A 23,428-nucleotide genomic window follows, 5' to 3' on the forward strand; every position below is an offset into this window, starting at 1 on the left:
TGCACCCCTCCCCGGAAGCCCGCAGCCCTTTCTCCCGAGCATGGCACTGGTTCCCAGGAGTCTCCCTCCATCGACTCTCCCTAGTGGGTCAGGTCTTAGGGATTTTCTTTTTCACAGCCAGGGCAGGGTGGCTTTGGAAGAGTTTGACCATCAAGGGAGCCTAGGTGGCTTGTGGGTTCCTGTGGACCATCTGGTGTGAGCAAATCCGGGAAGACCATGGCCACCCTTGATAGCCAAAGCCCCTGCCAGTTCTTTTCCCAGTTTAGACGTCAGGAGGGGATTCTCGAGGGCAAATATCTTGGCCGAGGTTTCAAGTGGATTGAGGTGTTACAAGGTCTTACTAATTCCTCCTAAAACCCTGCTTTCTGAGTTGCAGGGCTGGGTCGGGGATCACAGGGGCTCGAGGGGACAGAGGAGCAAGGGCTGAAAGGAAAATGCAAGGCCGCGTGACCCAGGGAGGACAAGAAGGACGGAAGCCCCAAGCCCCTCCCTCCCTCTCCAGATCCCAGCTTCCGCCATTGCCACAGACTAGAGCCCGGGACACCCTGCTTCCTAGAGGTGTGTCTGGGGGAGAACAGCTTCTCAGCTTCTACCCCTGTCCTTCAGCAAGCAGGCTTTTCTCCAGGTAATCTTGATTTGGTGAGGAATCGAGAAAGGGAGCCATTTGGTACCGACCCAATAACTCCACCAAAATTCTAGGCCTCCTGCGGTGGAATGGCCAGGACTAGGGAGGTGGCTCTGTCACTGTGTTATTTTTTTCAGCATTACGTAAGGCCATCAAATCATTTCTAAATGTGTCGGGTGCCATCATGAAGCTTGGGAGTGGCCCAGCGCGTGGAATATTACCATAACAGGCAAGAGGCCCATCCGCGGTGGGGTCCCGGCCCCTTTCTGGGCTGGGATAATTTTAGTGGTTTCGTATCCCTGCCGACCTCTCCCCTACAGCTGCATCCCTTCGGCCCTGCATTCCTCTCCGTTTTTGCACTCGTCTGAATAACCCTTCTGGAAAGGAGGATCAGTGTCACTGGGTTGACAGAAGAGTCAGCTGGGTGGGAGGGCGAACCGCAAAGGCTGCACTAGGTGTCAGCTCGGGGCAGGGCGTCAAGAGGGAGACAGGGACGCCCCCGCCCTCTACCCCACGAGTCCTTGTCAGCCTCTGCTCCCCTAGGCATGTTTAAAGCGCCATCCCCACAGAGCAAATTGTTTCCTGTGGTTCCAAGAGAGGCAGGGAGACGGAGGTTGAGATCCATGTTTTATAATTATTTTTTAAAATTTATTTATTTTTATTATCAGTAGCAGCCAGGACGCCCGCCCCTCACCCTGGCTGGAACAAGGGTTAGAAGTGAGGTGGGAGGAGAAGTTGTTATGATGATAGATCCTGCGGAGGGGCCGGGCCGGGGCCGGGCAAGGCTGGTAAACCTCCTGCAAAGCTCATCCTCCCCCGCTGAGAACATTTCCACTTAAAATGCCAGCAGTTCCCCGGTGGCTGCCCGCATGGACACGAAAGGGGCTCGTGCTCTTTGGAGTGACCATGTGGGACATTCTTCCCCAGTGGGGCAAGAGTCCCTAAGGACCTCTGAGAGCGGCTTTGTTCTCTCTCCGCCCTCTGGCTCCTCTTTCCCGCCTCTGTCCCTCCTCTGCTCTTCTTCGCTGTCGGTGATTCTCCTCCTCCCTTTTCCTCCCTCTTTGAGTTCCCTTCTTGGTCATCTGTCTCGGTGCGGACTGTGGCTCTAGGGAGAGTGGCCCACCCTGCTGGAGACCCTCAGGGTCACAGAGGCTACTAAGCCCCATCTCAAGATCAGGTCTCCTTTCACAGCTGGCCCCAAGCGGGACCAGGGAGTTCCTGCTCCGTTTTTTTTGTTTTTGTTTTTTTTTTTTAAAGATTTTATTTATTTATTTGAGAGAGAGACAGTGAGAGAGAGCATGAGCGAGGAGAAGGTCAGAGGGAGAAGCAGACTCCCCATGGAGCTGAGAGCCCGATGTGGGACTCGATCCTGGGACTCCGGGATCATGACCTGAGCTGAAGGCAGTCGTCCAACCAACTGAGCCACCCAGGCGTCCCATCCTGCTCCGTTTTTTATGAAGTTTCGTAGGGACACCTCCAGGCAGTTGCCCAAGTGAGGCTGTGAAGTGATAATGAAGTCCTAGAAAACCAGTTTGATTCCATGGGCTAATGGTATTGAAGATATTCTGAGTGAGGCCCGAGAAGTCATTCCATTCCCCTTCCATCCCGGGTAAGAAAATGTCCCCAAAGGTAGGAAGGAGACAATGTCCTTAGCAAGCAAAGGAGAGGGGAGGCACAAAAAAAAAAAAAAAAAAAAAAAAAAAAAAAAAAAAAAAAAGGCAAGAGAAAAGTAGATGTTTAGAATGGTTGTGGAAGGGGGGGGAGAACTAAGCCAGGATCCCGGGTGATGTGGAGTTTCCTGCTAGGAGCCCAAAGGACTCCCCAACTTAGTTCTCCTGGGATTTCACAGGGTCTGGGGTCACCAGAGATGCTTGGAGAAGCAGGGTGGGTGATGAGCTCTATGAGCAAAGACCTCCTGACCTGAATGAGCGAAGAGCCTCTTGGGTTTAGACACCTTTGGGATCCCCAATGGGTTCTCTGTCACGGGCAGAAGAGGAGGCTGTGCCCTGGAATCTCCAACAGTGGCCTGTGGCTCTTGGTCTCTGGCCAGAGCCTCCTGCCTTGGAAGGCCTTGAAAGAAGGGGCAGGGCTGGGAGAGTCCCTGCTGAGCCGAATCTCTTGGGTGGGAGTCCGTCCGCCCTGCACCCACCAGCAGGATACCTCCCGTCCTAGGAATGGTCCTAGGAACCAAGGAATGTGAGGGAGGAGCAGGACGGGCTTGGAATGAGGGTGACAAGTGGGAAGGAACCAGCCCGCCCTCCCGTGGCCCTCCAGCAGAGGCCTACCCAGACAGGACCTAAGTCCTAAACCGGTGCTCAGCCTGACCTGATCCCTGCCAGACCAGACGAGAGAGGAGGGCTTGAGGTCTCTGCTTGAACTTATAAATGCTGGGCCAGCGCCTTCCCTGCCTTAATCTGTTCCATACCCTTAACACGGAGGACCAAGCCGTCCATGTGAGAGTTGCTCCCTTCCTGGGTATCCCTTTCTAGAATCCCGAGTCCACAGGGACTAGAGCTAAACTGGTCTTCATGGGTGTGTCTGCGTGTGAGGGTGAATGAGTGAACCCGAGGGTGCTGCCCACCCTCCGGACCTTAGGGGAGACAGGAGTAAGAAGTGGGAACAGGAGAGGTGGCCCGTGCTTCCCGATCAGGCAGCCCCGAAGTGGTCATAGATGGGCTACACCCCAGAAGTGTATCCTACTCAAATGGGAGAAACAAGAGGCAAATTTCCATCAGAAGAAAGGGAATGGACTTTGGGTCCAGTGGGAGCAGGAGCTGCTGTTTGTCCTGCTGTAACCCTGAGACCTACAGGGTACTTGGCACACAGTGTTACTTAGTAAATTCTTGTGGGTGAGTAAGTACCCGGCAAGTTGCAGGAGTCTTTTTCTCCCCTCCTGGCTGCCAGTCAGGCCCCCTGACCTCTGCTCCCCAGCAACTGCTGAGGGGAGAGGGGGCGGGGGTTGAGCGGGGAGGGGAGGAGATGCCCCAAACTGAGGCCTTAGTCAGAGGGACAGAAAAGGGATGGCGGGCTTGGGGGAAGCCCTGGAGGCTCTCCTTCCGCGTGACTGCTTCTTTTCTTAAACCCAGCCTCACACAGACACACACCAGCTGATCCGTTCATCCCTAGGATGTGACGTCCCCACTTGGTCCCCAACATGCTGCCGTGAACTTTCTTGTTCTGAGGCTTTTTGCGGCTTCACGATGCCAACACAGAATCTCTCCAAGCTCTTCGTGGACACGGAGGCTGCCTGAGGCTGTGTGCGAGTCTCGAGGGGCCACTCTGCCCGCCTAGGAGGCGGTTCACTGTCCCCGGACTGTTGAGGTTTAGGAGGCAGTGGTGAATACTACTCATATTTTATGTATAGATTTGGTTCAAGGCAATGAACCACAAACCAATTTAATATAAGATTGAGACACCCTGAAAAATTGGAAGTCCCATATCTATTCCCAGCTACCTGGAACAAAAGATCACATTGAAAATATAGAGTGTGGGGGCTCCTGGCTGGCTCAGTCGGTATAGTGTGCAACTCTGGATCTCAGGGTTGTGAGTTCAAGCCCCACATTGTAGAATTTACTTAAAACCAAAACCAAAAACCAAAAACAAAAAACCCAGAGTGTGAATTTCTAGCACGTGTCACAAGGATGGAAAACTCGGGTTTCTCTGCTACAGAAAACTTCTCTGTGGAACCACCATCCTGTCCTCCTCAGCCTACCTCCCGCCGAACAGCCCTTGCTGTAGCTGGAATGCAGGCCTGAGGTTGGGGTGAAGGGGACACCTAGGACCAGGCCATCAAGCGGTCCCCCTAAGTCACCCTGGATACGTTTACAGGACAACAGATGAGGCCGGGATTATCCGTTTGTGTGCTGAGGGAAGCAGCTCTCACGGGAACTTAAAGTCCCCTTCCCTGCTGCTTCTCAAACAGAAGGCTGGCCCAGGGCCCTCAGTAGGAAAATCCTCGGAGCTCTTTCCCTTGCGTGGACTGGGAGGGGTTTGGAGAAAGAGAGTGTTCAGCCTAAAATAATAACCGTGCATCTGATGAGAAGTTCTGGGCAAGTGCAGATCCGGCTGAGTCACCATCCCGGTGCTTGTGTTTCTTAAAAATAAATCCCTTTGTGGAATTCTAAGTATAGCCGGGGGAGCCCTTGGAAGAGGTCTCTCCACGCACAGGCTCGCCCAGCTCTGGCCCTGAGCGAGCTGCTGGCCAGGAGGGAGCAGCATTTCTGGCTGGGTGCACAGGCAGGTGGCCGGCTGATAACCCACTTCTGCCCTTCGCCAGGCTGGAAGATTGCAGCCAGCATCGCTGGGAGAGGAAAGTGTTTCCTCTTTCAGGCAGTTCACCGGGGTTGGGGGGGATCTCGGTGGAACTCTTTTTTCTGCCTTTTGTTCTTCCCTGGGTTCTGGATACCTGGGGGGCGGGGGCGGGTGGGCTGCAGAGGAAGGAGACAATCTAGTCCTTTTCCTTTGGAAGCCCTCCGGTTCTCCGTGCTTTGCCAACCCACTTTAGCTTTTCAAGCAGGCAGGTTCCCTGGGCCGCTTTCAGAGGTAAGATAAAGCCTCCCTGTACAGGAAGAAAAAAAATTGTTTTTCTTTTCTTCCTACTTGTTAGTTCTTAAAATGTCATCATGGTGACTAGAATTCCTGGCTTAGGACATTGTTAAAAATACCCCATGATGAAGGTAACGCAATGAAGCCCTATCCGCCGTTTACATGTTAATGAGAACTTGACCCAAGTTTAACTGAGAAGTACCGGCAATTCAACAGGAGGGATTCAAAGCTGAATGGACTTGATCCCTGTCCTCAATTTGTCTAGTCTCTGAGGCAGGCCAAAGGATAGGAGCCTGCAGGAGTCTTCAGCAGGTGTGCTGGCCAATAGGGGCGAGGAGTCATGCACTGTGAGGGAAGGAAGTCGGATACTTCGTGAGAGGAGTGGCCTTTGGGTCGGACTGTGGAGGGATGACCAGACATGGGGTTGGGCATTCCATGGCATGGCGCAGAGGCTGGAGTGGTTGTGGGGTCATCCTTCGATGCTGGAGGGATGCTTTGTGCGGGGACTGGGAGGATGGGGTCCGTTTGCTCCCTGGTTAAGGGCATGGGCTCTGGATTCTGGGGTGAGTTCTGGCTCCCCCACTTGCTAAACATGCAGGTTTGCTTTAAGCAAGTTCCCTTTCAGGGCCTCGATTTCTTCCTCTGTGAAATGGGTAGGAAGAGTATCAGCCCCGTCAGGTTACGGTTGAGACTCCGTTAATCCCTGGAAACCTCTCAGAGCGATGCCTGGTGCCTCGTAGGGGCCAGCTAAATGAAAGGTACTTATAATGGTGATTTCTCAGCACCCGGAAGATTCCTGCCAGGGTAGGTAAGGGGAGTGACTGGTGCAGGTGCTAAGGAAAGGTTTAGAAAAAAGGAGTTCAGAGACGCCCCCAAGTTCAAGTCCATCTGTTTTCAAGGGAGCCAGTAGTAGACCAAGGGTAAAGGTAAAGGGTGAGGTTTTAAGAACACACTCACTTTGAAGAATGTGGTGAAAATTCCGTTTCCTCCGAGCTGATGGGCTCCAAAGTGAGGGGCTCAGGTGAGTGGGCAAAAAATGGCTTCTGTGGAGGCCACATCCCAGGACTGAGCGGCCAGGTTTGTCCTCTTCTCCAGCCCCGGGACCCTGCAGCCCATCCCGCCGCTGACCTCCCAGCCCAGGACTGAGGGACTGAGGGAGAGAAAATAGGTCGGCGCGGATCTACTCCACCACCCGGGAAACCATGCTGGGCTCGTGTCTTACTAGCGCTGTTCTCACAGAGGGAGGGCAGCACAGTGACTAGAGTTTCAGAGAAGGAGAAGTGGGACTCTGTTGAGAGAGGGGCCGGGTCGGGAAGGAAGGTGCAGGAACTGGGGTGAGCTCACAGGTGCGTGCTGTGGAGGATGCTGGAATGGGGAGCCACCGTCCAGGAGTGGCTTACTCTTGACAGACAAGGGGAGGTGTGAAGAGCCACCATGGCGTTGGTCCCGTGCAGGGCCCCGGGGGGAGGAAGACAGACTCTCATAAGTGAGTCTTTGGATTTGGGGTAGGGTATGGCTACTTCTAAGTGGAATCTAGAGAACTTCTAGGAACACGTGCTCACTCCCCAGGCGAAACTCCCTCAGGCCCACTCAACACCCACCATGACTGGCATCGGAGCTGGCGTTGTATTAGTGAGTTAACAGACGGACGTGATCCCGGTCAGGATCGGGTTTGGTGGAGGGTAAGGTTGGTGGGGGGAGGCTAGGACTTGGCTGGGACTCACCAGGATGGGAAAGTGGCTCAAAAGAGACAGTATGGGGCGTCTTACTGCTCCGCTTCTTCAGTGTCCCACCTTGGGGGCCACGGTCCAACCATCACTTCCACAAGACAGAAGAGAGAGCAGGAGAACCCAGGAAGGGCACATGCTCGTTGTCTTTGGAAGAGCTGTCTGGTAAACCTCCATGTCAATCTCGGTGGTTACAATTTAGTCTGATGCTTGGCCGGCTTCAAAGAAGCTGGGAGACGTGGTTTGTGTTTTTGATAGCTCTGGGCCCAGCTGAAAATTGGGTTTTTTTTACTAAGACAGAAGGGGAGAGTGGATGTGGAGGGCCACGTAACAGACTGCCCCACAGAGATCATTAAAAACATCAGATAAAGGAAAAAAACATTCACTACAAATTTAATTTGTTTGGATAAGGAGTATGTATATGGTCATGCAGATCTACCACCAGGAAAGGTAGTGTGGAAACTATATTTTCTTTTTTTTAAAGATTTATTTATTTGACAGAGAGATCACGAGTAGGCAGAGAGGTAGGTAGAGAGGAGGAAGCAGGCTCCCAGCCAAGCAGAGAGCTCGATGCGGGATTTGATCCCAGGACCCTGAGATCGACCTGAGCCAAAGGCAGAGGCTTAATCCACTGAGCCACCCAGGCACCCTGGAAATTATATTTTAATCGCTCTAGGAAATGTCCCCTCTATTTAATCCTATTGTTAAGTGAGGAATGGGGATACTTCAAATTATCCTTCGCCAAGTGAATTTTTTTTGATTGCTGAATTTTCTAAAAGTGTGGCCCATGGAGGAGGGGAGAAGTAGATTTGCCTTTCTAAGCACATTTGCCTTAGGGTGATGCTAACTTATGGGAAGTCTCCCTGAAGAAGGAAGTCCCATATTAGCTGTTTGAAAAGATGACACACCTCACGCAAGGAAGCAAAACAGAGACTCTATCTCGGGCTTTTTGAAAAAATGAATTAGAGGGGCCCCTGGGTGGCCCATTGGGTTAAGCCTTTGGCTTAGGTCATGATCCTGGGGTCCTGGGATTGAGCCCTGCGTTGGGTTCCCTGCTCAGTGGGAGCCTGCTGCTCCCTCTGCTTGTTCTCTCTCCTTCAAATAAATTTTTTAAAAATAATAATTAAAAAAAAAAGAAAAAATGAACTGGATACAAATGGACTCTGAACCAGACTTGTCCACAAGAGCCCTAGGTCTCTCCATGTTAGTGGGCTGAGGGCGAGGGCAGAGATATAAACTTATGTTTGAACCTTCAGGCTGAAGCGTGCTCCCTTTAGCTGCCAGTTCAGGAATGGTCCTCACAGTGGCCCCTAGGGTCCACTCTGCCAGTGGCTCTTTCGAAAGAGAATGGCTGATCGCTAGGGCATGTATGGCTGGAGGACACCATCAGCCCAAAGGTCGGAAGCCTTGAGCTCTCTGGTCCGGTGAGCAGGGGTTTTCATGCAAGGAAGTCCAGGGACTTCTATCCTCTGCCAGCCGTATTTGTCAGCATCATCTGGGCACCCTCGGACCACGACCAGAGACAGAAACGAGAGGCAGGATTCCTGACCAGTAAAGCAGGGCACGTGGTCACTCTGAGAAATCAGCTTCATGCAGCACAAAGATGGGTAGGTTCATAAGTTCCTTAGCAACGCCAAGGAACAAGTTAGGGAAGGTTTCTCCACCACTTTGAATCATCAGGTTCAGAGGGGATGTTCATAGGCTGTTGTGGGAAAGGGGGGAGGGGTGAAGAGGAAGGGAGTGAGGGGAGATGAAGGCAGGCAGAGGGACAGGATGCGAATATGTAGGGCCATAGAACTTGTTGCCAAAATTTGAGCCTCGTGTCCTTAAGTGGCCCCTCGATATTAGCTATTGATTTCTGGCTCTGTCAACACCACATGAGTTGGAGCACTTTCCTGCCAGGGGAAAGCTATTGGCTATGAGGAAACCCTTCAGAGGATAAACCAAGAAACTGTTATCTTTTCATTCTGGTCTCTTTTCTTCAAACACTTAAGGTTCATGGGTAGCCTAAAAGTATCTTCAGTCTTCTGATAAAAATGGCTGAACATGCAACTTTTGAATGTGAACTCCCTAGCCATACTGAACCTTAATTAGGTTTAGAAGTTCAGTTCTCTCTCAGCAGAGAAGGTAGGAGGCTAAGAAGTGGAAAAACTGTGAATGAAGTTGGGAGAACGCGTAGGCGTACTTTTATCTCGGGAAATCATTGAGGAAATGTCTTTAATGAAGACAGGTGATGTGCTTACTGATTTTCTTTTTCCAGCCTCAAGTACTTTCTGACATGATCTCACCTAAATGCTTATTCGTACTTGAGAAAATGTATTGAGGGAAAACAGAGGATTTGTCACAGAATGATTTTCCACACTGACATGCTTTTTCAGATGAGTTGGAAAGGATTTGCCCCGATTTTATGCACTGGGGCCTGGAAGAGTAATCCTCCATCAGAGAGAGCCGAGGACCTCTCTGTGCGAACCTGGCACCTGAGAGGTCTTGTAGTTGCTGGATTTCCCCCAGGGCGTAAGCATCAGGAAGCCCAGGTTTCAAGGACAGTCCGGCTGAGGTTTTTAGTTCTACTGGATTACAAGTGATTTGTTTTTAGATCCTTGCAAGGTTCACAGATACTGGGTTTCAGAACTTAGAGTGTGACCGAAGGCAGGCTTCGAGCTGGACAGACTCATCCGGCAACCTATCAGGTTTTTTTCAGCTCTACCTTGAAAAGCCTGTGAAAATGTTCTCTACATCCCATCAGAGTGGACTTGAGAACACAAGGTCAAGCTGGGAACCAAGCGTGGGGAGGGGTGGGGTGTGGCGGGGCGCACTGGGGGCAAGCACCTGAAGGGTCAAGAGAACAAAGTCAAGTTCTCCGAGTCAAATACTAAGTGATCTTTTTCTATCCCTTCCCTCTCCCCCACCTGCCTTTGACCCCTAGGCCCGCACTGCCTGAGAAGGTGGCTGACCTCAGCACGCTGAATGAGGTGGGCTACCAAATCCGAATTTAGGCAAGCCATATCAGCCAGCAAGAGGGCTTCCGTGGTGCTTCTCTCTGCACTTTACCCCAGCATTTCAGGAGGAACTGCAGCTATTTATTGAGAACCTGTGGATTTTATTTTTAAGGATTCACTTGGACATGGAATCGGAGTGGGTGGTAACAATTAATGTTGAAAGTCACGAAGGGGCCACCATGAAAAGGCTGAAGAAACCCCACTGGGGTTGGACTGTCCCCCTCACCACAGATAGAAAGGGTCATATGTAACTGTAGTTTTCTATCTTCCCATTGACCTACTTTTATTTACTTGCTTTTGGACATGATGCCTCCTCACCAGTAGTAAATGTTCCTGAAACCCTCTCTCCCACTTTTGATATAGTAAGGTAACTCAGCCAGTATTAATGTCTTTTTTCAGCAATAACAGAGGCAAGAATTGGTGGGATTTTTTTTTTTTTTTAAGCAGTCAATATTACCTCAGCATCTTGACATCAGATATGCAAATTTAATGGTGTTTTGTTTTTTTATATTCTATTTGTATTATTTCCCCAGTACTTCAGTGGGGATTTCCAGAAAGTTTGGAATTTTTTCCTGGTGCACACATATAATGGGATTAAGGTATTATACCAAGTGTTTTACTAAAAAGCACTGAAATTTTTCTGGCAATACAGGAAACTCTTTTCAGGACCTTGGAGTTACTTCTTAATCTTTCTTAAAGCATTCACTGACAGCAGTTTTTGTTTTTTCAAAACAAAAAGCACGATCCGAAGGTAGTCTGTGTTCTGTCACTAACATTTAAACTTTGCAAACTCCAGCAAAAAAAGCACAAGAGGTCACGGCACTGTGACACACATTTAGCAGTATTGCAAGGACCTCCAGCAACCACACACTCAGAAAGGCAGAGGCCAGGAGAGAATCGGCAGAGTCTTGAGAACCAGATAACCTTTCTGTTCACGTCCCATCCGGTTTTTAGACTCTTGAGTCAGGCGTTGGTTCGGAGGACTCACTGTTGTCAGGGAGGGGTCCTGATGTCTTATATTAAGACCAAAGGTGGCACATGTGGTCCCTTTCCAGGCCCTCTCTTTGAAGTACCACTTCATGGCCTAGGAACTGGTATTGGAAAATGCGATGAATTAAGAGAAACAGAAACTTCTTTTAAATGGAAAAGTCTTCAGGTAGAGGGTTCTACCTTCGAGTGTGACGGAGTCCGTGAAGGACAGCGTGTCTGTATAACTTCGGACTGCGGGCCGCGGAGAGGAGCTCTACTCATCAAGTGTGTACGTTGTCACCATCAAGAGTGTGCTTCTGTTTCGTCTGTTGTAGCTCGGCGGCTGTGCCAACACAGGAGGCCAACTCGCAGATGTACATGAAGTCTGCTAGTCAACACAAGTGTTATTTCAGTTGCCAGGACTTCCTCTCTGGCTTTCTTTGCCTGAAGGTGATTTTAGAATGGGGAGTAGAAAAATAATCTGCTCACTGAGATTCTGTACCATTAAAACCACTGAAGGTGACCTCATCCCTCGGCCATGTGCACGTGCGCTCCCTTTATGTTAAAACTCAGTGGCATTAATGGAAAGTGATTATTTTCTTGAAAAAGAAGGAAGTTTAGCGTCCTTTACGTGAAAAGGACCAAGTAAGTAGCGTCCTTTACGTGAAAAGGACCAAGTGAGTGGACATCTCAATTACATTAAAATAGAGAAGTTAAAAATTCTGAACTAAAATCACTCTAAGAATAGTGTCAGTTTGAGTTAAGATGAGCTATCTTTGTATCTCTTCATAAGGCAAACTCATTTGCAGCCTCATGACCACGTCTACTGAAATATTTGAGTTGTTCTGAAACAATACTGACTTAGCTCTCTCTGTGAAAAATAAGGTATGTGTATCTTATGTTTGCCAATCTGAAATTTTATCACTAATAGTACACCATTTATACCACGGTGATCTTTCTAAGAGCTTAGACTAGGATTTTCCAAGTTTTACTTAAGTACTGTCCCATCCAAAATACAGAATGTCATCAGCTGCAGAGCCCCTTTTTTTCCCCACAAAAAAGGGTAAAGAATAGGAACACAAACTATTCTAAGACGCTGATGTACAAGCCTTAAAACCACCGCTGGTTTGGTGATTCAATTAGTAACCTGATTTCCACTCCCTTCTCGATGGTAAGATTCAGTCCCCCAGAGCCAGGGTTAGTCACAGAAACATGAAAAGTAATTTAAAATGCTCTTAGTTTTCATTCTAGCTTTACTGCCTGTGGAATTATGTTGATTTCTAAAAGATCTGAGAAAGGTACCAGACTCTTCCATTCTAGCGCAGGTATTTGATTAAGATGATATTTAGGCAGAAACAAAACAAAACAAAAAATGACATGATTTATTCCCCCCAAAATTAATTTTAAAACTGGCTATTATTCAAAAAATAAAAGATAAAACTATGAGATGATTTGAATCTAGTTTTTAAAGTTATTAGTGCAAGAGAAATTTTATGCTTAAGCCATTATGGGGATATATGCAAAGTTTAAATGGATGACAGAAATCTTGATTTCAGACTCCATGTGCTGTTTTGAGTACACTTTATTTCAGAAAGTGATATCTAGTATTTTCTATACACTTTGAAATCATGAGCATTTCACTTTTTCTAAGTCAATTATTTCATAAGGATTTTATTAATAGATATTGGTAAATAGAACTTTGGAAATCTTAATTCTGTATTCTTACTATACCCAAGGCTTTTGTAAGCTATAGTTTTATGTACAACCTTGTACAGTTTTTTTGACACACAATTCAGAATCTTGTTTATTCTCTTGGACTTTGTTCTGGCCAATACATTTTTTTTTAAACCTTTAAGGAAAACTGTGATTGTTTTAGTGGGTATTTTTCTAAGTAAAGGAAAAGTTGTATAATGGTATTTTAGAGAATGCCAGATAAGTGCATGTTTCAAGTTAATGTTTTTCTCATCACTTGTATGTTTATACACAGCATGGGACTTTAATAAAAACCATCCTGGAAACTTAAGGATTGTTTTTCTTCCAAAAATGTATGTAAGAGGGTGTGATTTATTTTTTTCTTGTCCTTTTACTTGTCCTAGTAAACTCATTTATCACTCCCTCACCCTTATCTTCTTCCACAATTTTCAGACCCTGTATTCAACACTATTCTGTTTTGCCACATCTGAATTCACTTACATGTTAGCATCACTCTAAGTAATACAGGCTGTAGGGTAATGAAGTAGTTTAGAAGGAACAACAGCCCAGTGGACACACTTAGCACACCTACCACAAAACCTCCAGGCACAGATACACTAGAGTAATAATTTATTATTTGATTCATAGAGACGAAGTGCAAATGACTTCTGTTTCCCCAAATCCTTGAATTCTCTGGATCTCTAACTTGGTTTTTTAGGAAAGCAAAGGGTTAAGAGCCAACAGTTGTTAAATTCCAAAAAAAAAAAAAAAAAAAAAAGACAAGATTTCAAACATGCATATTATCTTGATATCAAAAGGTATCGGAAAACCAACATTTCTTACTCCACAGTATCTCTTTCCATTTTAAAACTTGGCCAGTACAGCACTTCCGCCTGGGGGTGATTTGGCTTAAGCGATTAACCAGATTTAAATGCTTTTTGGCAGGTAAATACAAGGCTCCAACAGAATCACCAATTCTGACCAAAAAAAGTAAAGACAAGTGGACAGTTCATTTTAGCAGAGCTTCAAAAACCTGTCAGAAGGTTGCACTGACCCTTTGGCCTCCAGTTCACAAAATACTACGTCCTATATGCTCAAGTGGAAAGCATTTTTATGGATTTATTCTACAAAGTGAAGCACATGAAAAGGGCCTAAAATTAACATATTGATCAGGACATAAAAAATTAAATTTTCACAGAGGTTTTCAGAGATGTTAGTTTAGCAACAATGACCTATACACAAAGTTATCTGTTAATAAACTCACAGAACACAAAGGAGTAATTAATGCATTTTCATTTTTCTTCCCCCAATATTAAAAGGGATTAATCATACTATTATTTGATGAGGACAATATCTGTTAATTAGAGCACACAATATTCTGCAAACTGTTACTAGAAAACGTGGAAAGTCTTAGAACTACAGTTAATACTGTAAGTAAAAACCCAAAAAAGTGAGAAATTAAACATTTAAAAATACTTATCATTTTTCATAGGTAAATCCTCATAACCTACACGCCTTGTTCAGGTAGTCATTTGATTTCTTTTCTCAAAAAATAACTGTAGTAAATATACTTTAGTACAAAAATCTTTAAAGTCCAGGACCCGGAGTAAATACTGCTTTCTAATTTCAGGAAAGGCATTCTATGAAGAACACCCATTGTAAAAACTTCTATAATTCAGTATAATTGAATATAAAATTACTACTTAGTAAAAATGTGCATAATTTTTTTATCCTATTGTCTAAAAATGAGGACACATTAACTTTTTTGTTTTAAAATGTTTGATGCAAACACAGAGCGCCAACTGTGGGACTCACTAGACCTGCTCTTGACCACTTTATAAAAAAATGTCAGCACCACGTCACACTGCTGCCTCTTTAGGAAAGAAAACAAAGGAACATCTTAGAAACAATACCACTAAGACAGTTAAAATTACTAGTTAGGAGTATTAGGTCTCCAAGTTGGTATCTCCCCACTAGTTCTATGGGCTTCCTAAATATCTGAGCAAAACCAAAAGAATCTTATAGCTGCCACTTTGTTCTAAAGACAAGTTTCCTAATAAAATAAATTTCCACAGAACTGGTTCAGAAAAATAAAGTTTCTCCTCCAACCCGGGAATCTCTTCTTGAAACTGAAGAGAAAAAAATAAAAAACCAAAACCCCCCACAAACTGCTAGGCAAACAAAGGCATTCTAACCCAGTCTCTGCCTCTCTCAGGCATGCTGGAATGGTCTGCCTGTCACAGGACGGAAAGAGGGCGTCTGTAAAGCACTTCAACTCTTAGTTACAGTGACCTACATCTCCCAACAAAATGCAGACATCGTCCACGGCTCAGGAGAGGAGTAAAGACGGATTAAACAATCTGTACAATTCTAAGAAGCATTATCAAGCCCCCTCAAAACCAAACTAAAATGGCTGGTTGGACACTTGTGAGCGATTTCTGAGATAAACTAATTAGGACTCAACAAACAGATGGTCCTCACAATGAAATCAGGCCTTCTGGAAGGGAAACGAGTTGTGGTTTGCAGGAACTCAGATACTTTGGATCCACCATAAAGCTTGCCAAAAACATCAACTGAAATTCTTTACTAACTAAAGAGGATGCACTATGTTTAAAAATCACTGTCAACTTTACTGGGATTTAGAATAAAAAATATTTACAACTCTTTTACAATAAGGAGTAAACGTTTAGATCTCACTTGTAAGGAAAATATTTTTTCGGTATTACAAAGAAAATTGTTGTAAACTTGTTTCTTCTGATATCTGTTTCAAGCATTTAACACAACCTCTTCAGAAACTCCACGGCATAAAAATAAACATGCAAACTCTCAAGAAATATTTTACATTTTTTGAAAAAGAATATAAATTGAAAAGTATATATATATATATATATATGTATGTATATACAATCAAAGAAGAGTCACAGCTCAAGTCTGAACTTAGCCAATAAAGGTAGATGATCTGAAGAATTATTTTCATTTGGAAGTCCATTAACAGTCCATAAGTCTTGTTCCGTAAGGAGTGATAGTCTGGCCAGAAGTTTCAAGCCACCAACCAGAGCAACCTCAGCTCCTACATTAAGGAAACACATGTTTAGAGAAACTGTGTCAATAGGTCATTGTAAATTAATCATACAAGTTCTTCTTTAAACGATGATACAGAACTTCAGAACCTTCTGGAGTCTAATGGGAAACAGCTTTTAGAATATGATTACATTTCATATTGAGTTATAAGCTAATTATAGTTCTTAGGCACAGCAGTTTCAGATGTTTGTTTTTTTTCCCTGGTTCAAATTTGTTTTGAGTTCTGCAAATAATCTTTAGAAGAAAATATCAGTGCAACACATAAGTACGTTAAAGGTAATCTGAAGGGCACCTGGGTGGCTCAGTTCAGTTAAGCATCTGACTTCGGCTTAGGTCATGATCTCAGGGTGGAGAACGAAACCCCTATCGGGGTTCCACTCTCAGCAGGGAGCTTGCTTGTCCCTCTTCCTCTCCCTCTGCCCCAACTTGTGCATGCTCTCTGTGCTGAATAAAATCCTTAAAAAATAATAAAAATTTAAAAATGAAGTAATTTTGAGGGGCGCCTGGACAGTCCAGTCAGTTAAGCCTCCAACTCTTGGTTTTGGTTCAGGTGATGGTGTCAGAATTGTGGAGTCAGCTCCACGATGGGATCCAAGCTCAATGCAGAGTCTGGTTAGGATCCCTCTCTCTCTCTCTCTCTGCCACTCCCACTTCCCCCCATGCTCACACACATGCTCTCTCGCTCTCTCTAAAAGAAATAAATCTTTAAAAAAAAAAAAAAGTAATGTGAGATTGATGACTACATAAGAAATTAATCAACTATCCCATAGCTGTATAAACCAGACACACCCAGCGACAGCTGAGTAGGAAGTTTATAGGGTGCCTGGAGATTAAATTAGTATACACTGGTTCATGAGTCAGGGCCCACAGTAGAGTCAGAGGACCATCTGATATGCCGGTCCGTGGCACACTACTGCCACCTAGTGAACACTTTGAGCATGACAACTCCCAGAGCCCGACTACAAATTCAAAGCAGCAAGCCTATTTCATAGACTTGATCTTAGTTGGGGAGGAGTAAGCCATCCAGAGTATTACTAATACAGGTTATCCTCAGTAGGAAGGAGAAAACAAGCAGAAGAAAAAAGGAGAAAAGAAAAGTAGCACAAAAAAAGGGGGCAAAGGGAAATCAGAAAAGACAGAACAGCTGCCCACATTTTAGACTTGTGAAGTTTTCTGAATGATATTCTCTGACTTCTAGTCATTTTAAACTGCATTCTGTTCTCCACATTAAGTCCTTTGGTTAATATTTAAAACCTTACTTTCACTGACTCGTACAAGGAAAACTGTCTTAATCACCTCTGCTTTTTGAAATCACATATTCATATAATGGACTTCTCTTTCCAGAAAGATCCAGAGTCAACATGACACAACTGTCCATTGCTGGCAATACAACAAGGTCCTCCCATGAAGGCAGTATGCGTTAGTAAAATTTAAGTACAAAACTACCTGATGTTGCTGTCACACATACACAAAAAGAAACCCAGTAAATTTACGGCAAGTAAAACTAAAGGGCAATACGAGAGGCTCGTAACTCGGAAGCTGACTGGCACTGGAAGGAGGAGCTAAGGATATAATTCTTAGGCGATAATTTGCTTTGAGGTCCTTCACTGCTTCCATGTTTTACAGGTGATTAACTGATTTACTCAAATACATTACCAAAAAAATTTTTTTAACTTTTAAATTTAGAACGTCACCTAGATGTTTAGCTAACTTTCTCAAACTCAGCCCGAGGTTGGAGTTACTCTCTTCTCAAGCACAGTGCAAGATTACATGTATTCTTTACCTGGCTGCCTGGCAACATCTTCCTTTTCAGCAGAATAGAAAATATAATCCACAGTTATGGCACTTCGGGAATGACAAGTGGTCACTTCTGGAATTCCAGTGTCAGGAAAATAATGTGAATAAACAGATGACAAGCTGAAATGGTGCCGTAAATTTGAAGATAATCTAAATTGAAAAGAAAAATTGCTTAGCATCCATCAAGTTTTTCTTGATTTTTAGACTCCTTCCTGTTTAAAGCACTTTCTCATTCAATTTCCAGACAAAGCCTGACATTCAGACAAGCGTTATTTAGACAGACCACACCACAATCTGGCATTCTGTTCATTCATGTGGTGATACTCAAAACCCATTATCAAGGCTGTGATACGTGGGGTAAAAACTTAATTATTTACATATTAATGTGATTTATTATTAATTAAAACATATTTGAAAGGGGCGACTGGGTGGCTCAGTGGGTTAAAGCTTTTGCCTTTGGCTCAGGTCATGATCCCAAGGTTCTGGGATCGAGCCCCGCATTGGGCTCTCTGCTCCACAGAGAGCCTGCTTCCTCCTAGCTCTCTGACTGTCTCCCTGCCTACTTGTGATCTCTGTCAAATAAATAAATAAAATCTTAAAAAAAAAATATTTGAGAGCCTGTATTTCCTAATATGCACTCTAAAACAATTTATAAGTTATTTGTTGTATTTTTAAGAAAAAAGGTGGTCTTTATGAATATAACTTATAAATAATATAAATAAATAAATGCATAAATAAATAAAGAACCCATCAGACTTTTGATGTCAGACTGGCTCTATTTTTCTTGCTATGACATATCAGATAATCTTGTACTACATCCTAAACCAGCTTCTATAATGGTTTCTAGTTATGTCACGTTACAAATACATGTGCTGTAATGAAGAATTTAAAATCATTTCCGATAAATACATCTTAAAAGTTTAAAGATCTTTTATATTGTGAAAAAAATTTTTTTAAACTTTTAAAAATTCAACACTTAACTAATACCTACTAAGTTTCAGGCACTATCTTAGGGGCTTAAGATACACATATAAAGACAGTTTTTAAAGAGCTTAATGTCAAAGAACAAAGGTTATTCTTTCCAAATAACCTTAATTTCCAGTTTTAGCAATGTTTTATGTCTCAGGATTTATATTTACAATATTATTAAATGTAAAGTAGGTTTTTCTCAAACTGTTCTCTTACTGTCAATTTTTTGGTTTACAGATAATAAGCTCTGTGTATAAGCACATTACATGTATATATAGATACTTAAAAGTATCTTATACCAACAAAAAAAAAAAAAAAAGTATCTTATACCTCATTTTGTTATAAAAAGATTTTAGAATTAGTCAAAACCAAGTATTAGATTTGTCTTTTTATTCATCTTACTCAAGGAGGGCGCCTGGCCGGCTCAGTTAAGCATCTGCCTTTCAGGTCAGGTCATGATCTCAGGGTCCTGGGATGAAGCCCTGCATAACAGGCTCCCTGCTCAGCAGAGTTGGCTCCTCCCTCTCCCTCTGCTCCTTCCCACTGCTCGTGCTCTCTTTCTCTCTCTCACATATGCTCTCTCTCTCAAATAAATAAAATCTTTTTAAAAAAATCTTAGGGGGATGCCTGGGTGGCTCAGTGGGTTAAGCCTCTTCGTTCGGCTCAGGTCATGATCTCAGGGTCCTGGGATCGAGCCCTGCCCTGGGCTCTCTGCTCAGCAGGGAGCCTGCCACCCCCACCCCCTCTCTGCCTGCCTCTCTGCCTTCTTGTGATCTCTTTGTCAAATAAATAAATAAAATTTTTAAAAATCTTAGGGAAGTTTTTACTGTATTTGAAAGGTTTAATCATGAAGTTTTAAATATTCTTTTTTAAAATATCCAAAAACTGTTGCTTCCTATCTTACTAGGTTTTTACATGAGATAATATTTTCTCAACACATAGTATACAAAATAAAAACAAGACTGAGAAGCAGATAAAATGAATAAGAGGGGATTCTAATTGGTCCCTAAATGCAAATGTTAAAACAAAAATTAAAATTAATAAAAGAGCCACAATATAAAATCAAAACATTTTAAGAATTTCCCAAAGAGACAAGATTTAAATCTCTATCCTGCTCTATTCACATACATCTATTTCTCAACCACTAATAATAAGGAATCCAGGCATCTCCACCCTTCGACCTTTGGTAACTTTTCCCTGTAGTTCAACAGTTATAAATACTTATGTAAACTATATAATTTAAATATAAATATTCATACTGGCATATTCTTTTTTGGATCAATTCTCCTGCAGATTATTTTGAGACGTAGTAAGTCAAAGGAGGCAAAGCATCCTCTTGAAATCTGAAAGGTATTTTCCTGTGATCCTGACCTTTGTTTAAATATGTAATAGCAGGGGCACCTGGGTGGCTCAGTGGGATAAAGCCTCTGACTTCAGCTCAGGTCATGATCCCAGGGTCCTGGGATCAAGCCCCACATTGGGCTCTCTGCTCAGCAGGGAGCCTGCTTCCCCCTCTATCTGCCTGCCTCTCTGCCTACTTGTGATCTCTATCTGTCAAATAAATAAATAAGATCTTTAAAAAAAAAAATATGTAATAGCAATGTATTTCACAGAACTAGCTGGTCCAGGTCCACGGACAGGCTCTTTGCTATAAATAACACTGCTTAAGCCCTTACTATGAACCAAACACCAAGCTTTTCATGCTTTGTCTCATGCAGTCCTCCCAAGTACCCGAAGTATAGACAAGGAAACTAAATCTCAGAAATGTTAAGCTTCTTGCTCAGAATCACACATGTAAAATGTAGCAGTTAGGAACTCAGGTCTGTTTGACTGAGGAGCCAGCATTCTTCACCAGCATGGAAAAACATCCTTTTCATTTTTTATCCAAGTGGTTTTTGAGAAATAATTTTTTTAGCCAACTTAAGTCAGTAAATGTCTACTGTTATTTCCCAGAACTCACTTTTCAGCTGTCACTAGGACCTCTGTTTTGTCCAGCTCTGTCTGTGTCAGATCACTGTCTATAAGAAGAAAGAGAAATATATTAAACTTTCAATATATTGTTCTGTTCTAGTTTTCCATAGAATAGTCCTCTTACTCTAGGAATGATATTCAAGACATGTTTAGTTTAGATAGATGCCTAGTTAAATGCTCCATCAGGGAACCTTTATGTTTTGATGGTCTCCATAATTAGCAAAACTGAAATGCAAACATTCCAAAGCAACATGCAAGTAATTCATGCAGATAATTTTGGAAGGTCAACTTAAGAATGGTAAATTTAGAGTTCATTAAGAAAAGGACTAAGAAAGTAAGTATAATGTTTTTTATAATTCATCCCTGAGATGTTATCCCTTGAAAAATTTAGTTTTATGTCTTCAAAGGGAACACTATTATCAAGGAGACTGCCAAAATGTACTACGAACACTTACCTGTCTTCTCTACTTTTGGTAACTGCTGTACCTCATACACACAGTTCTGTGAGATACCTAGGTTTGGGGGCCAAATGGGAATAGATAAAATTCTTTGTCCCCGTGAAGATTGTTCCTGGCCAGATACCTAAACAAAATTTCAACAGGTACCTTAAGTGAATAGATTTTAAATAGTTTCTGTACTGAAAATTTTATGTCTTAAATAAGAGGAAATCCAAGAATGGCACTACCCATTATTCATCATAGTAAGTGATTATCTGTGCTTATGAAATCTTGTTCAAATACAATTCAGAAAGCAGTTATTATTGACATAAAAATGGCAATATTGGGGCGCCTGGGTGGCTCAGTGGGTTAAGGCCTCTGCCTTCGGCTCAGGTCATGATCCCAGGGTCCTGGGATCGAGGCCCGCATTGGGCTCTCTGCTCCTTGGAGAGCCTGCTTCCTCCTGTCTCTCTGCCTACTTGTCATCTCTATCAAATAAATAAATAAAATCTTTAAAAAAAAAATGGCAATATTTTCCTTTCCCGTCACTCCATTTGGGACATCTATATGATCTATAACTTTGGACTAATACTGCCCTTCCTGTCTTTCAATTAGATTAATATAAAATCTTACATATTTTATATAACTATTATTTAAAATACTAAGGGAGATCAACTCTTACAAAATTTTAGAACTATCACTCAAACCTCAATGGTGGAGAGTTTATTTTGGTTAAAATCCTGAAGATCGAATGATGTGAAGTAAGCAACAGAAAGCACAATGAAGATAAAACATGGGATATAGTCAGCTAAGAAATTGAAATATTTAGCATTATGAAAAGGAAAATGTACATAGTAAAGAAATACTAAATTACTATTTTGCCAACTATATTGCCCACATCCAGCATTCAAAATTCTATTACCCGTCCCCTTATGAGTAGTTCCTTATTTACAAAGTATTAATGTCTATCAATGCTTTTATTTTTCTTCTTCTCCCGCACTTTGGATTTTTTGCTACCTGCCAACTCCTCTAAGCAGAATGCTGCCATAAATAGATGGAAAAGATGAAGTTCAACCAACTGAGCATCTTTACTTATTAGTAGTTGGGGAACATCATCATAGCTTGGTAAAGCAAGGGTACTGGGAACCCAAGGTTTTCAAACAGCCAGTGATGACTATCCCCGCACTACGATGAACAGAGAGACTAAGTCTGCCTCCTAATAATGACAAAGCAAGCACTTACCTTGCCAATGGCAAGTCCTTCATAATTCAATTTTCCTTCCTTTATAAAACTATAGAGCGGAGAACCAGGAACAGAATTAAAGTCACCACACATAACGATAGGGCAGAAGCTGCCATCTTTCTGATGGGCAACACTGGAAATCTCTGCCAGAAGCATTGCCAATTGGGTCAGCTTAATATCACCTCGCCTTGGGTTATACAACAGATGTGTGTTAGCTACACAGATCACAGGAGAGGCAGCATTTGGAATTTTGGGCTGCAAAAGTAACACTAATCCAACATTGTCTCTATCCAACAGAGGAACATCACGGCGGTAGAATTCCACTGGGTTCACTGATAAGAGTGAAAACTTGGAATGTTTAAAGCAGATGGCACAGCCATCAGGTTTCCTTCCTGTCCGCATCTTGTATTCACAGTGATAACCTACAAGGAAGAAAGAAATTTAACACAGGGTCTGCCATATAAGCCTATAAGGCAAAACATAACTCTCCTAATACCTCTGAACAATATTTATCAAAGTGTCTTCTCCCAAGCATTAATAACGTAGGATGTTAAGTTTGAGATGCGGTCTAGGTCCTAAGACTGGGTCTCTCTACTGGCCGACTCCAGTCTTTTTTTTTTTTTAAAGATTTTATTTATTTATTTGACAGAGAGAAATCACAAGTAGATGGAGAGGCAGGCAGAGAGAGAGGAGGAAGCAGGCTCCCTGCTGAGCAGAGAGCCCGATGCGGGGCTCGATCCCAGGACCCTGAGATCATGACCTGAGCCGAAGGCAGCGGCTTAACCCACTGAGCCACCCAGGCGCCCCCGACTCCAGTCTTAAATATGCTGACGTGCGTGACCATGCTCTCCTTCCCATCCCGGTCAAAGTCAAGACGAAGACAGTGAGGCCTTATAATCATCTACACTGCCCATCTACACTGCCCAGCCCCCCGACAGCCCATCTCTGACCTTTCTGCCTCTGACTCTTCCCCACTTGCTCAACTCCCCACATATCTCACCACCTGCCTTCAGGCACTTCTATCTCAGGGTCTCTGCTTTGCTATTTCCATAGTCTGGAAGGACAGAGACTTATCTATGTGGCTCACTGCTAGATCACCGCAGCCTACAACAGTACACAGGATATAGCAGGCGTTCAAAAAATATTTGCGAAGAATGAATGCAAAGTAGGCAGCATTTCTTAAATAGATGAACTGTTTCTCGAAGTGTTCATTCATCAAACAGGTTTTTAGCTTCTACTTGTTTGTTACTGGTAGACACTGATGTTATAATGATGAACCAGACACAATGGTCCCTGATAAGGAACTTGGAAACTTGGGGGTCTAGTGGTGGGTAGAGCAACTCCTGGAAAGAAATCTATTAGGAGATTCTTACA

The 23,428-nt window shown here is 43.7% G+C and overlaps 2 protein-coding genes across 19 annotated transcripts in view; one reads left to right on the forward strand and one right to left on the reverse strand.

Annotated features, from left to right (window-relative positions):
- The window catches only part of VASH2 (vasohibin 2), a 39,351-nt gene extending 26,463 nt beyond the window's left edge, over nucleotides 1-12,888 (forward strand). For 4 of the 8 annotated variants that reach the window (XM_045084726.1, XM_045084727.1, XM_045084731.1 and 1 more), the window contains 2 exons: nucleotides 377-625; nucleotides 9,824-12,888. In XM_045084726.1, coding sequence (XP_044940661.1) covers nucleotides 377-625; nucleotides 9,824-9,893 — 319 coding nt within the window. In that variant the 3' untranslated portion in view covers nucleotides 9,894-12,888. Of the gene's footprint in view, nucleotides 1-376; nucleotides 626-762; nucleotides 1,921-9,823 lie in introns of those variants that run through there. The other 4 variants (XM_045084728.1, XM_045084729.1, XM_045084732.1 and 1 more) reach the window with 2 other exon arrangements.
- Nucleotides 12,889-13,342: 454 nt separating this feature from the next.
- Nucleotides 13,343-23,428, reverse strand: part of ANGEL2 (angel homolog 2) — a 34,271-nt gene continuing 24,185 nt past the window's right edge. For 10 of the 11 annotated variants that reach the window (XM_045084724.1, XM_013049207.2, XM_013049210.2 and 7 more), the window contains 5 exons: nucleotides 22,055-22,476; nucleotides 20,831-20,957; nucleotides 20,365-20,422; nucleotides 17,422-17,585; nucleotides 13,343-15,627 (listed from right to left, as the gene is read on the reverse strand). In XM_045084724.1, coding sequence (XP_044940659.1) covers nucleotides 15,476-15,627; nucleotides 17,422-17,585; nucleotides 20,365-20,422; nucleotides 20,831-20,957; nucleotides 22,055-22,476 — 923 coding nt within the window. In that variant the 3' untranslated portion in view covers nucleotides 13,343-15,475. Of the gene's footprint in view, nucleotides 15,628-17,421; nucleotides 17,586-20,364; nucleotides 20,423-20,830; nucleotides 20,958-22,054; nucleotides 22,477-23,428 lie in introns of those variants that run through there. The other variant, XM_045084723.1, reaches the window with a different exon arrangement.

This window comes from Mustela putorius, unplaced genomic scaffold, assembly GCF_011764305.1.
Source record: "Mustela putorius furo isolate JIRA1106 unplaced genomic scaffold, ASM1176430v1.1 tig00000785_pilon_pilon_pilon, whole genome shotgun sequence".
Lineage (NCBI taxonomy): Eukaryota > Metazoa > Chordata > Mammalia > Carnivora > Mustelidae > Mustela > Mustela putorius.